This window comes from Mobula birostris, chromosome 5 (assembly GCF_030028105.1).
Source record: "Mobula birostris isolate sMobBir1 chromosome 5, sMobBir1.hap1, whole genome shotgun sequence".
Lineage (NCBI taxonomy): Eukaryota > Metazoa > Chordata > Chondrichthyes > Myliobatiformes > Myliobatidae > Mobula > Mobula birostris.
Window position 1 is genome coordinate 29,327,072 of NC_092374.1, and position 15,596 is coordinate 29,342,667.

The following is a 15,596-nucleotide window of genomic DNA, read 5'->3' on the forward strand; positions in this document are numbered from 1 at the left end:
TGTCTTCAAGCTCCTGTACCTCCTCCTTGATGGTCACAATGAGAAGAGAGCAGAGGATATCAGCAAGATTTATCAGAATAATACCAGAGGTGAGAAATTGCAGACACTGATATTGTTTCCTCTGGACCAGTGTAAGTTAACGAAGTTACCTAATGGAGTTATCAAAATAATGAATAGGGAAACTATTTTCTTGAGTAAGAAAATTGGTAATCCAGAGGCTTGAGATTTAAAATAATTCGCAAAAAAAAAGGCATATCACAAGCCCTGGTTATGCGACCACTGATGCCAGGTAGACAATCTTTGAAGAGTATTGATAATGGCTGGGGTCACCCATCTTGTGAAGACACTGCCCAGAAAAAAAACTTCTGTAGGAAAAATTGCGAGAACAATCATTGTTGTGGATAAGACCATGATCACCCATGTCATGTGACACAGCTCATAATGATGATGATGAGCAAAAAAAAAGAGAAATTGCAAGTCCCACCTGAAAGTACATTTCAAATAGATTCTATAGGAAATTTAAAAAGGCAATTTGATATACACTTCAAGGGAACTAATTTACAGGAACATAATTGCATTGTTTCAACAAGGTGGCGCAGGCAAAGTGCCCCTTGTGAATTGTCTCTGATGCTGCAAGATACAGAAAAATAAAATTGTTTATCATAATTTTGTGAATGAAGAAGAACTATAATTAATCTATGCATGCTTGGATTTTCACTGGTAAAAATGCTCAACACATTTGTTATTAAAACCTCCCGCCCATTATCTATGACGATTCACTCATATCTGAGCATTTTTGAACTATATGAATCACATACTCTTTATTCTTTCTATTTAATCTGCCTTTAAACATTCATACCATTTAGCCAATAACTATTCCTAGAAATGTAATTTGAACGCTGGAACTGAGCACTGCTTTGCACTTGTTAATGCTATCACTACGCGGAGGCAATTGTTTGTTTATCTATCTCAGCCACGGCTTTTATTAAATTTTCCCAAATCGTAGTGGAACTGTCTTTTATTTGGTTGTATGTAGTTGTTGGTAAATTTGGAGCTTTAACTTCTCTCAAGTTAAATTATTGGGAGGGTCCATGCAATTTAAAAAGTCGCCACCGGAAAAAAAACATAGCATATTTATGGGACCGGCAGCTCTTCAAATCTTAGTGATTTTGCTTTTTTGTCTTGAACAGATCAATAATTTTATTTACGACGAGAACCAAACATTTTAATTTTTAGTTTGACTGGACCGCCCATTCTTTATAATCGCAGGCTCCCTCGGGCGAAATTCTAGTAATTGGATTAGTTCAGTTGATAATCGACCAGGGTCGGTCTGTTAACCCCGATAAAAATAGAGCTATGGATTCATAAACCTAATCCAGTATTTAATTAAAGTTTATCTTGCTGTTTACATAATTATTATGGCGTATGCCATTTTAAACTTGTCCTAAGGTTATGGCTTGACCGACGCCGCTTTGGTTTCCAGCGAACCCACCACACTCAACCTACTGAACGCAGGAACAGTTCATTTTATTGAAATTATTTTTAAAGCGCCCTCTTTCTGTGAAGCAAATCCCAGCCTGGTATTCGAGCAGCGATTGGGCCCAGCGTGGTTTGGACCTTGCCCCTTTTAAGATGTGGTTTCCTTTCCGGATTGCGCTGACGCTGAGGCACAGGAACTGGCGGATTGAAAGTGACGGTTCATCATTGGTGTTTGTTGGAAAATAACACCTCGTCCGATGGATATAATGAAGAAAAAGAGGAAGTTCTTGGACGTGGGCTCATTCTGTCCTTATTCCCTCTGATGGAAGGTAGTTGGGCGACATCTCAAAGCGTTAGGACTGGAGGTTTGCGGAAGAATTTGAACACATACACGCGCTCGACCCCTTTAAAAACAAAATCATGGTTAAGAAGGATTTCAGAAACAGGAGACTAGCGTTTATGAAGGAGATGACAAATCTCTAGATTTAGCACTGTAACAAGTGCAGGTGACGATGGGTTGTTCTTCAAATCAAGCGACTGTCCCGGGAAATATGTAGAATTTGCATCATATTGGCTGCCCTTTCAAAACATGATGTTGCATCTTTGTAAAATCTTTTGGACATTTGTCAATTGTATTTTTTAATGTTTTCCCAGGTGCCGCGGATCTAATCCCTGAGTCGTTATAAGTGCCTTCTACATGTTTGCAAGTGTTATGGACGTGGATGTGTTTAAGAGGAGGAGCAAGTCAGGCTTGTTTCTGCTGGAGGACATGCGATGGTCACTATGTGTCCTGATGGCAGACGCGGTTGCTACTTTCTCCTGGCTGGACTTTGCCTCTTCGCAGCTTCTTGCTTCCACTCCTTGGAGGAGTCTTCGTCCCTCTTCGCTTGGCTTCTCGGCAGGCTGCTCTTCTACTTGGCGCTGTCTGTGAGCAGCCTCCTGCTGGGCACTTTCCTCGTACTGGCCAAGCAAAGCAACCTTAAGACGTTACGTTTCCCCAGAGAGGAGAGATCGTTTGGAGTGTTGCGACAGTTTACGGTAAGTTGACCGAGAGACAGACAGAACGAACACACACACACACACACACACACACACACACACACACACACACACACACACACACACACACACACACACACACACACACACACACACACACACACACACACACACACACACACACACACACACAGTAATCGGCATTATCCCCAGAAAGCAAACGTTATTTTTCCTATAGTAAACTATGTACGTCTAATTATATAACCCACTGCCTATTTCTACATGATCTTTCTATATATTATTACTTTCTTATAAACACACTGGGTTGATATTGGATGCATTGCTGGCGACGAATGCAATAATAACTGGAGAATTTCTTCCACACCTGAAGGGGAAAATGATGATATGGGCAAAGGGGCAGGGAATTGGGATTGGAGAGCCAACCTATGCATAAGGGCAGAACTATGGCCTCCTGTTCTGCATCATTCTACAGTAATTTCAATATGCAATTAATAAATCATCAGGAAGGCAAGGTGTCTGTGATAGCCTCCTTCAGTTATTGATTTTAGCTTAGTGTTATTCATGTCTGATTATTTCTTGATATGATCAGATAATTGTGGCTGGAATATTGGCTTCATATGTTATCACACCTGTGAGTGATATTTCATAATAACCTACAATCTGGAGTTGGTGTGGGAATACAGATTAATTCTGACATCACCTGGCTTAAATGAGATGCTTATTTTGGTATTTTCCTTGCAGATTGATCTCAATTTTGTACAAACCTTTTATCTGACATTCTCTTTTGCCATCTTTTATTATTTGTTCCCTTTCCTGCCTTTTCTTCTTTTATTCATTTCACGGCTCTTGTTCAGTTATAGGCTTATCTTTTTCCCTCTCATTTCTACCTTTTGCCCATTAAATTCTGTATGTAGACATAAAAAAAGCAGTCGGTATTTCATTTTGAATGATTAAAGCTGAGGGAATACAGCTGTATGTGGAGCCAGACACGTGTGTGAATTTATCTGCAGTCTCTTGATTCCTGGAGTTGCTTTGCAGTGCAAGCAACATTTCAGTGAATGGAGAAGCACCAGTGAGGTAAATTGAATACGTCAGGGTACTATTACAAATGTGAGCTGTAAATTGTTCTGTGACAAAATCAGATGATTTATGTTTGAGCTTAGCCAAATTGGTACAAAAATATCATTTTGGGAAGCTCTATAGGTTATGATGAACAGGATGGCAGTATGTAGGTCTTTGTAGGAATATCAAAACTTTTTAATGCAATGCGCATTTTCAATGTGTTTCTGTTGCTATCTTTTTAATAAACACCCTGTTTCACGACTGGTGTAAGCAAGACTTCCTTGGGTTTGCTTCAAAATAGACCTTGACTTCACTGTCATTTTAATTTCAGTATTGTGGATAAATACATATTATTCCACTGCAGCCAAACAAGGTATTTGCAATGCCTTTAACGCATTAGAAATGATATTTTCTTCATGATATAAGAGTTTAACATATTCCAGAGCAGTGAGTGGGAATGCTTTTACCTTTTTTCAGGTGATTAATTTGCAATGGCATTGATCGTGACCTTGCAGAGATATTCCAGGCAACTGACTTGTCAACACCATCAAATTATATTTAAAAATAACTGGAAATGCTGGAAAACATAAACACAGACAGGAAATGCTGCAATCTCAGTAGGTCAGGCAGCATCTATGGAAGAAGAAATGGTCATTGTTTTGTGACTGACTTCATCAGATGTAGGAGAGGGATGTGTAGAACAAATAGAGTGTCTTAATGGGGAGCGTTAACAGTAGATTAAGCAACTAGGCCTGTATAATGAGTTGCTCGCAGTCTAATGGTGGAACTTGCTTGGAGGGTTGGACTTGTGCATATTGGAAAAGAGGAAATAAGTGGGGGAAATGCTGAAAAAAATCAGAGATTTTGTAAAAATACAGTGAAACAGTTAATGTTTTAGGTGAGAGACCTTAGAAAGAGAGAAGCAGTTTAGCCTGGGTAGCATTGAAGTGTGGGTAAAACCAAGGGAATTTCTCTGAAGATAAAGTGAACATGTGGCAGGAAAGATACTGTGCTTGTGTACTTTGTGACTGATGTAGTTCTGGCATATGGAGATATGTTCAGTAAGAGGCAGGAGTAAAAGCAATGGATGGAAGGTAGAAACTGTTCTAATTATAAGTAGGAAGTGCTGGGTGCCTTCAGTTGCAGAGTGGGAAATGGCAAGTAAATGACAGACAGTTTTAAAGGATGGAGCTAATAAATGGCTGAGAGCTCTACCACAAGTGGGGAACAATGGGAGCCAGGATTAATAGGGTGCTGGGACATGTAGGAGTTGTAAAGAAATTAATCTGAGGTGAAACATAAGTTAAGAATTTGAAGGAAGTACTATTAAGCAGTCTACTAGTATGACAGATGGCCTCTTGGCCTCATAATCTACCTGATTGTGATCTTGTACCTTATTGTCTACCTGCACTGCCTTTTCTCTTAACATGTCATTTCTGCATTCTGTTATTGTTTTGCCTCCTGCTACCTCAATATACTGTTGTAATGAATAATGGTATGCTAGATAAGGTTTTCACTGCATCTCAGTACATATATCAATAATAAACCAATAAAATGGGGATTTTGAATTCTTTATGTTGGGAAACAGGAAACAAACAATAGAATGATAGTGAATGAAACTTGGTGTAGGATGTTTGTGGGTGGAAAAGTTTTAAGCAAATTAGAGACTGCATTGGAAATGATTTGGTAGCCCGCCAAGGGCATTATTTGACAATTCAGAGCGTAATGAAGGTGTACATCGACTTCAGCAGATAAGAAAATTGCAAATATGTTATTTTTAGTGTTAGAAGTGAACTGGGCCTGTGTGGGTTGCAATACTCGCAGGGACCAATGTACTTATAAGCAGGGACTAATTCTCACAGGGCAGTTTGCTCCTGTTATTCAAGAGGGTTTAAACAAAGTTGGCAGGAAGGGTAGGAAGTTTGCAGTTGGCAAGAAAGAAAAGAAAAAATCAAGCAAGTCTCGTGGTCAGTGTAGTCAAGCAAGTTATGGAATATGGGAGGGCTAGCAGGCGGAATTGTGTTTTCTTTTAGTACAAGGGACCTTGCAGGCAAGTCAACTAAGCTCAAATCATGGAATAGTGGTTGGAATTGAATTATGATATTATTGTGGACTTGGAAACATGGCTGAGGAAAGGACAAGGATTTGCAATTTAACTTTCCACAGTATAGATGTTTCAGGGGGATGAAAAAGAGGAAGGGAAATCACACTACTAATTAGGGAAAACATAATGGTAATACCTAGAGAGGATCTGCTGGAATTTAGGAATAGGAAAGGGGCAGTCACTTTTTTAGGGTTACGCTACAAGTTTTCCAATCGTCAGCAGGAACTAGAGCAACAGATTAGCAAGTCACAGAAGGATGTTGAAGCAAAGGGGTTATATATTTATTTTTATTTAGAGATACAAAGGAGGCTGAGGTGTGACCTATAGAGGGGTATAACATTGTAAAATGATAGAGTAGATAATGAATACCTTTTTCTTTATGGTGGTGATATCAGAAACAAGGCGGCATAGATTTAATGTGAGAGGAAGGAGCTTGAACACAATTTGAAAGTTTTCTTTTTTCACAGAATGATTGATAACTGGAATGAACTGCCATATTGGGTGATAGAGTTGCATACAGTTGCTATGTTGAAAAGATGTTAAGACCTGAACTTAAATACCAAGGCATCGTAGAATATGGGCCTGATATGGGAAATGGGATTACTGTAGGTAGACAAAGAAGTTAACGTGAGTATTGTGGGACAAAGGGCCCGTATCTATGCTGTACGTATATCTCTTTGACATTATGAAATCTTAGTTCGGCTTGAATGTAGAATTTGGAAGAGGGAGAGGATTGAGAGTGGAGGTACACTGTTACTGTTAAAAAGCAAATTAGATGGAGTTGATACTGCAATTTCAGCTGATGCCAGTGCAGTCCTATTATTAGTAGATATTGTCTGCAAGCTTTTAACCCACATCAACTTCACTGTTGAACTGTCATTCATTATGATGGCTGTGGCTCCATTAGCAAATGACTTTCTACAGATTTCGATGTTAAGGTTGTAAATTGATTGAGAAATTGAGTGTAGTGCCAGGAATGGCTCTTGCACCTGAGGAGTCAGAATATAATGGATTCTATATGGAAGAAGTATATGTGGGGTGACATTTAGCTTGTACGATGAACCTTGGCAGAAGGCCAAGTCTTAATCCAGTGCCAAGGGGATACCAGGATAACCAGAGATATCCATGGCCTCCTCTACTGTACCATTCTGATATATCTATCCACGGCCTACTCTACTGTAAAGATGAAGCCACACTCAGGTTGGAGGAACAACACTTATATTCCGTCTGGGTAACCTCCAACCTGATGGCATGAACATTGACTTCTCAAACTTCCGCTAATGCCCCACCTCTCCCTTGTACCCCATCTGTTATTTATTTATATACACACATTCTTTTTCTCTCTCTCCTTTTTCTCCCTCTGTCCCTCTCACTATACCCCTTGCCCATCCTCTGGGTTTTTCCCCCCTCCCCCTTTTCTTTCTCCCTAGGCCTCCTGTCCCATGATCCTCTCATATCCCTTTTGCCAATCAACTATCCAGCTCTTGGCTCCATGCCTCTCCCTCCTGTCTTCTCCTATCATTTTGGATCTCCTCCTCCCCCTCCCACTTTCAAATCTCTTACTAGCTCTTCTTTCAGTTAGTCCTGACGAAGGGTCTTGGCCCGAAATGTCGACTGTACCTCTTCCTAGAGATGCTGGCTGGCCTGCTGGGTTCGCCAGCAACTTTGATGTGTGTAACCAGAGATACATGCTCCTTTGCAGTTATGTGCCAATATAGCCCAAGCAGAAAATCCTTTTCATCTGCCCATTTTGCCATTAAGAAAATACTTGGGGGAACGAAAATCTAGGCTGACATTCCATTATAGGAATGCATTGAGGGAGTTCTAGATTGTCAGTCTGATTATTTTTCAAAGAAGATATCAAGCCATATTTCTACTACTTTCTCAAAGAAGACATGACAGCCAACTATGCTTTCTTAGAAGTTTATGGAGATTCAGCATCTCACCAAAAACTTTGACAAATCTCTATAGGTGCATGGTGGTGAGTACCCTGTCTGCTTGCATCACAGCCTGGCATGAAAACACCAATGCCCAGGAATGAAAAAAAGCAGAAAGTAGAAAGTCAATACAGTGCGTCTATCACAAACAAAACCCCCCGCCACTGAGCTGAGTGCATTTTCATGGAGCACTGCCACAAAAAAATGTTGTCCATCATCAAAAACCCTCACCATCCAGGTTATTCCCTCTTTTCACTCCTCTCATTGGGCAGGAGCTACAGAAGCCTTGGGGTGCACACCACTAGGTTCAGGAACAGCTATTACCTTACAACCATCAAGCTCCTGAATTGTGGATAATTTCATTCACCACGATGAACTGATTCTATGATGTACAGACTCATTTTCATGGACTCTTTATAACTTATGTTGTTCTCAATATGTTTATTTGCATAGTTTGCCTTCTGCATGTTGGTTGTTTCTCAGTCTTTGTATATGTACAGTTTTTCATAAAATTCAATTGTATCTTGTACATGCTTGCAAGAAAGTGAATCTCAAGGTAGTTTATGGTAACATACACACAGTAGTCACTTTATTAGCAACACCTGTACACCTCGTTAATGCAAATATCTAATCAGCTTGTCATGTGGCAGCAGCTCAATGTATAAAAGCATGCAGATAAGGTCAAAAGGTTCAGTTGTTGTTCAGCCCAAACATCAGAATGAGGAAGAAACCTGATCTAAGTGACTTTGTGGAATGATTGCTGGTGTCAGAAGGGGTAGGTAGAGTATCTCAGTAACTGCTGATCTCCTGGGATTTTCATGCACAATAGGCTCTAGTTTATAGAGAATGCTCCAAGAAACAAAACCCATCCAATGAGTGACAGTTCTATACACGGAAATGCTAATGTTAATGAAATTGTTAATGAGAGAGGTCGGAGAAGAATGGCCAGACTGGTTCATGCTGACAGGAAGGCAACAGTAAATCTAATAACCACGTATTACAATAGTGATGCGTAGAAGAGCATTTCTGAACACGCATGTTGAAACTTGAAGTGGATGGACTACAGCAGTAGAAGACCAGGAATATACACTCAGTGGTCATTTTATTAGGCCATGAGTTACCTAATAATGTGGTCACTGAGTGCATACATACTTGATAATAAATTTACTTTGAACTTTGAACCTTGTAAACAATGTAAACCATCAAAAGACATTATTTCAAAGATGAACAGGGAAGTTGTCTGCTCGACACTTGTATCCCAATCAACAGCACAGAACCATCAATATTTTTTGTAGATTTATGTGTCAATCTGCTGAATGTAAATTGTGTACTGTTTCCTGTATTACAAACTAACACTGAATGGTTGGAATAAAGTGTGTTGGATCCAGATGAAGTTCTGAAAGCTGTGGTACAAAGGCATGAATTTTTTTTTTTGAAGGAGCTCTGCAATTAGAATGAGTCGTGACTATATTAATGCAAATTTTAACAATTTTACATTGCTGGCTTACGGAATTCATTTTGTTCGATATATTATGCATTTTCATGGATGGAGAACAAAGAGCATAATCTTTTTATCTCCGCAAGCTACAACAGATCATGTATTTTTTTCCCTCAACTCATGTGCCAAATATTTGATCAGAAAGCCTGTAGTGAGGGTTAAAGTGACCATTTTTGCAGTACAGTTCGCTGTTTGATATGACTGTAAAGTGGAGCCTCTGTGAATTTTATCCACATTGACTAAGATTTGATAAATGGTGACAAAAAGGAGGCAGTTTTGCAAAGCAAGTTCATGGTTACAAGGAGCACTGTTTTTTGTTTAAGTCTGAAGCTGTTTTACTTATGCCTTTAGTTGAGAAATATTTTTCTTATAATTCCATAGCATGATTTTGAATTTGTCCCAAAAATGAAAGTGTATCAATATTCTACGTGATTTCCATTGTCCACACACCCTCCTCACTGATCTCCCTCCTGGCACTAACCCTGCAAGTGGGACAAGTGCTAAATCTGCCCTTTCACCTCCTCTCTCACCACCATTCAAGGCCCTAAACAGTACTTCCAGGTTTAATCAACAGTTCAACTCATGTAAGATCATGTACCATAATTATTGCTTGCTTTGTAAGCTGCAATCATAAATGCGAGGAAATCTGCAGTTGCTGGAAATCCAAAGCAACACGCACAAACTGTGGAGGAACTCAGCAGGTCAGGCAGCATCTATGGAAATGAATAAACAGTTGATGTTTCGGGCCAAGATCCTTTTTCAGGACTGAGAAGAAAGTGGGAAGATGCCAGAATAGAAGGGGGGTGTAGGGGAAAGAGGAAAGAAGGGTAGCTAGATGGTGATAGATGAGGCCAAATGGGTGGGAAAGGTGAAGTACAGCACACAGAACAAAATATTATCATAAATTAACAAAATATGATTCAAAATGCATGTGGTGCGCAACATAGGTAAACAGCACGTGCCCCCCCCCCACCTTTCATTTCCAGTTGTATGCCATTTTCTGATGTTCACCATGTGGGTAGTTGCATAAATATTTGTTTCTCAGGTTGGCACCTTAATCTGGTGCTGGCCTGTGGAATGATTATAGCACAGAAGTTGTGGCATATTCTTTCACAGTCATCATTGATCCTGGATTGGTCCATTGGGTTGATAGTGAAGAATATATAAAGATGACATCGCAAATTGTGGAGGAACACAGTTCTGCTCATAAACTGTAATTTTAATCTGCAAGACCCAATCTAAATCTGTCCCTTTTACAAATAAACACCTTGGGCTTCAGGACAGCTAGCATTTACAGGGTTCCTTGTGAATGAGGAGCAGCGTGTATCGGCCAGATGGGATGCATGGTGGAAACCCGCCTCAAGGAGCATGGGAGGAGGTGTATCCGTATGGGTTATCTGGAAAAATTGTTGGTAGCAGAACATTGTGTTTGCAACGGCCATAGGATTGACTTCGGCACAAAACTACTGTGCTGCACCAATGGCTTTTGGGACTGCCTGGTGAAGGAAGCCATGGAAATAAAACTAGAGAAAAAGAATGTTAACAATGTGGAAGGTCTTACTTTAAGTAAGAACTGGAATTCCATTGTAAACAAAGTGGCACAGCGGAAGCCTGATTGGATGAGGACTAGCCAATCAAGAGGGATGGAGGAGAAGGGTATATACACCACTGGACTAGATTGCCCAGGCATCATCCCTGATGAAGCTGGCAGAGTTTGTCATTGAAACATTGGTTAAAATTGATACCTATACCCAGCTGGAAGCCCGAGAAGAGTGTTTTCTTCATATATGCTGGGAAAGCACTAGATCCTTTTTCTGCCCTATTTATTAGCATGAAGGTGAGACTTGCCCTCAATGGATCCATGTGGTGATTGCTTCTGCCAATGCTGTCAGGCACATGCATTGTGAATGATGAGAAAACCAAAGGTGAGGTCATATTGCTTTTTCCCTCATTCGCCCATCCCTGTATTTGACCTTGACTACTACAGGTGTCCCCTGCTTTTCGAACGTTCGCTTTACGAAACCTCACTGTTACGAAAGACCTACATTAGCACCCTATTTTCGCTTTCAGAAGGTGTTTTCACTGTTACGAAAAAAAATACAGCGCGCGATAAAAGGCAGCGCGCCCCGAGCAGCCGCTGTCCCCCGGATTCTCGCCAGCATTGCTTAAACGCGAGCCTGTGAGCAGCCGTTTGCAAGATGAGTTCTATGGTATTGGAAAAGCCTGAAAGAGCTCGTAAGGGTGTTACACTTACGGTAAAACTAGACATAATTAAGCGTTTTGATCGTAGTGAATGAAGTAAGGACAACGTGAGTTTGGCTTGTGGAAGTTGACGAAGATGATGTTGAAGAGGTTTTGGCATCCCATCACCAAGAACTGACAGATGAAGAGCTGATGCAATTGGAAGAAAAAAGGATAACAATCAAAACCGAATGAGTAATGATAAAGTACGACTTTAATTTTGAAAGGGTACGTTGGTTTAGGGGATATTTGCAGGATGGTTTGAGTCCTTGTTAAAGAACTGTGTGATAGAAAAATACGCGAGGCTCAGCAGTCAAGCAAGCCTTCCGCATCAGCCACAGCAGACGACGCACCTTGACCTTTGACATCGAGGTGGGCAGTCATAGGAGAAGATAAGCTGCCTGCTTTAATGGAAACAAGCGATGAGATGACACCTCAGTGTCCCACCACCCCAGGCCACGGACATACCGATTCGCGGAGAATGCAAAGGTAGCCGGGAGGCACACAGCACATCTTTAAGAAAAAAGCCGAAATAAACATGCTAATTAGTTAGGTGCCACCGACACGTAATTGTTGGCCCAGATCAGAGATGACGCAATTGGAAATCGGCACTGATCTGGGCCGACAATTATGAGTGGCACCTAATTAATTAGCATGTTTGTTTCGGCTTTTTTCTTAAAGATGTGCTGTGTACCTCCCGGCTGCCGCTGGACCCCTGCATTCTTCGTGGCAGTGTATCGCTCAGTGGCCTGGAGGGTGGGGGGCCACTGCACCACCCAAACTCCGACGACTCAGTCTAACACACCATCATCAGTGTGCTCGGCGCTGAACCAATTCCGGTAAGTGATACTACACTGTATGTAGATTATTTCTACTTTATATAGGCTGTGTATTTTTACGTGTTATTTGGTATGATTTGGCAGCTTCATAGCTTAAAGGTTACTGGAGAGCGCTTGCGCCATGTTTTTGCCAACAGCGCTTGCGTGAGATTTTCGCTCCGGAGAACAGTTCAGTAATGATTGTGGAAATGTATTCTTTATATAGGCTGTGTATTTATCATATCATTCCTGCTTTTACTATATGTTACTGTTGTTTTAGGTTTTATGTGTTATTTGGCATGATTTGGTAGGTTATTTTTGGGTCTGTGAACGCTCACAAAATTTTCCCATATAAATAAATGGTAATTGCTTCTTCGCTTTACGATGTTTCGGCTTACGAACCGTTTTACAGGAACACTACATTCAGATGGCGGGGGAAACCTGTACTGAGTAGTGTTCAACATGGAGTTGTGCTCAACTAATGTATTAGCTAAGGAATAGTGCATATGACATTCAGCTGGAAGTTTCCTTGCCACTTGTTTGACTTGCTGCCATGAGGTCTGTAATTGATATTATGGACTGCTAGGGTTTTTCCTGCTGCTACCTTTGTGTCATTGTGGCAGGGAGACAGATCTGTTTTTTAAGAGTCATAAGGAAGCAGGTAGAAGACTTGACCCAAAGGTGGGGTTCAGTCGGTATAGCCATGTTGAACAAAAACAAACTGCTGGAGGAATTTAGTGGATCAGGCAGCATCTTTAGAGGGAAATCGATAGTCAGTATATCAGGTCAAGACCCTTCATGAGCTCAAATGGACTGAGTCCAGGTGAAAGGTCTTGATTTAAAATGTCAACTGTTCATTTCCCTCTGCAGGTGCTGCCTGAACTGCTGAGTTCCTCCAGCAGTTTGTCTTTTCTCCAGATTCCAGCATCTGCAGTCTCTTGTGTCTCCAGTATAACTATTTTGGTTTGTCAGGTTGAAAACCATGAATGAGTAGCACTGTCTGTTCCAGGAAGCTTATATTTGATTTCTTTATTCTGTGTTGAATTGGATATTAAAAGATATAGAAAAGGAAGGAAAGTAATATTAGATTATGGGAGCAAGAGGAAATAGAAATAAATATATTTCTTCAATAAAATGTTTATTAAATGATTAAAAGCCGAAGGCATGAGACGCAATATACCACTAAAAACCAAGGTCTAACTTACTGCATAAGTTTGGCCCATAGCAACAATATCACTTTCAGAACTTCATATCCATTGGTATATTTGAATTGGAAGGGTTTTTTTTGGCTAAGTGCCATTTTTATGCAACTTGTGGAGGATTGATATATCCAGATGACTAGTTTGTGATTTTCGGCATTGCCTGACCATCTTTGCAAACTGTAAATTGTATTTCAATTTGTTCATAAGTAATGGTGAGCGCCTTTAATCTTTCTGTTATTTTCATAGTAAAATTGGCTTCTTGTTGTTTGATCACCATGTGCGAGAGAAGACATTGGATAATTGGTATTGTAGAATTAGAATAATTCTTACTGAAATGCTTGCTGTGATTACCTTGCTACAGAATTATGTTATGATTGAAAAATGATATGTAGCTGCTGAACAAATTGACAGTGCATCCAGGTACTATCCGTTAGTGCTATTATTACACATTGTTTGTATATCACGTATAGTATTACAATATCTGATGGCTTGCCAGTCACACGTTTGCCTTTTCTTTCCCTTTTTCAAAACTATGCTTCATTGATTCTCTGATTGAGCTGCAAGATGAGCCCATCAAGCTCGTACCAGAGAGAAATTGAAGTCCTGTTTGGTGCACGTTGTGATACTGCTGTCAGAAGGGGCAACTTGTGTTTGGATTCTGTTTTGGGTACTAAATTTTTAGTTACTTGCCAGTTCACTTCAGAAATCTGTTAAATAACTTCAAAAGATTATTCTACTATCTCAAGGAATTCTTCTTTATCCTCCACCTGGAAAAAATAATATATTTGTCTTGCTTTCCATTAATCAGGCATAGCATGATTATGTACAGAGATATGAACTGAATAATATCTGCCATTCTAGAAAAATGCATTCAAACATAAGAATAACTGGAATTTTGTATAAATATCTCCCACTTCCTGCCATGGGCTGCAAATAAAATTGGAAGGAAATTTTGAATCTACTTGTTTGCTAGGATTAGTGATATAAATATATCCAAAATGCTGGAGGAACTCGGCAGGCCCCGATGAAGGCCTCAATCTGAAATGTCGACTGCTTATTCCTCTCCATAGATGCTGTCTGACCCTCTGAGTTAGAAACATCAGCCCCACAATGTTGTGCCGACATTGTAACCTTCTTTAGAAGCTGCCTAGAATTTCCCTACCGCATAGCCCTCTATTTTTCTAAGCTCCATGTTGTACTTATCTAAGAGTCTCGTAAAAGCCCTTTTGTATCCGTCTCTACCACCTTTGCTGGCAGTGCATTCCACACACCCACCACTCTCTGTGTGGAAAAACTTAGCTCTGACGTCCCCCTTGTTCTCTTATCTTTCCATCCATGTCCTTCCTTCTAACAGGAACATAACTTTCCTGCACTCTGTGCAATTGATCTTTAAACACTCTCCACATATCTGGAGAAAAGGTGTTCCCAACTAACGTTTCTTAGTTCCTGCCTAATGCCTACATAATTTGCCCTACTCCAATTTAAAACTCTTCCACAAAGACCATGCTTATCCTTATCTATAGCTATCCTGAAAGTTAAGGAGTTGTGGCCACTGTTCCCTAACCATTCACCTGGCACGGCTCATTACCCAACACCAGGTCCAGTATGACCCCTCCTCTTGTTGGATCGTCCACATATTGATTTAAGAAACCTTCCTGGATACACTTAACAAATTCTTCCCACCTACATCCCTTACACTAAGAAGGTCCCAGTTTATATTAGGGAAGTTGAAATTCTCCATCACCCTATTATCTTTACACATTTCCTTAATCTGATTACATATCTGTTCCTCAATGTCCCTGTGGCTATTAGGGGGTCTGTAGTACAATCCCATCAGTGTGATTGCACCCTTCCTATTCCTGAGTTCTACCCAAATGGATTCAGTGTCTGACCCCTCCATTATGTCTCCCCGAGTGCAGCTGTGACATTGTCCGATTCGTAGTGCAGTTCCACCCACTGTTTTACCTCCTCGTGTATCTTTTCTAGAACTGTGAGTCGACTGGGGTGATATACTGCGTCCGGTGCTCCCGATGTGGCCTTTTATATATTGGCGAGACCCAACGCAGACTGGGAGACCGCTTTGCTGAACATCTACGCTCTGTCCGCCAGAGAAAGCAGGATCTCCCAGTGGCCACACATTTTAATTCCACATCCCATTCCCATTCTGACATGTCCATCCACGGCCTCCTCTACTATAAAGATGAAGCCACACTCAGGTTGGAGGAACAACACCTT

At 40.6% G+C, this 15,596-nt stretch overlaps 1 protein-coding gene across 6 annotated transcripts in view; it reads left to right on the plus strand.

Annotated features, from left to right (window-relative positions):
- Positions 1–15,596, plus strand: part of snx25 (sorting nexin 25) — a 309,072-nt gene that overhangs the window by 19,839 nt on the left and 273,637 nt on the right. For 3 of the 6 annotated variants that reach the window (XM_072257750.1, XM_072257754.1, XM_072257755.1), the window contains exons 1-2: positions 1,683–1,844; positions 2,134–2,517. In XM_072257750.1, the coding sequence (XP_072113851.1) occupies positions 2,254–2,517 (264 nt within the window). In that variant the 5' untranslated portion in view covers positions 1,683–1,844; positions 2,134–2,253. Of the gene's footprint in view, positions 1–1,682; positions 1,845–1,966; positions 1,986–2,133; positions 2,518–15,596 lie in introns of those variants that run through there. The other 3 variants (XM_072257751.1, XM_072257753.1, XM_072257752.1) reach the window with 3 other exon arrangements.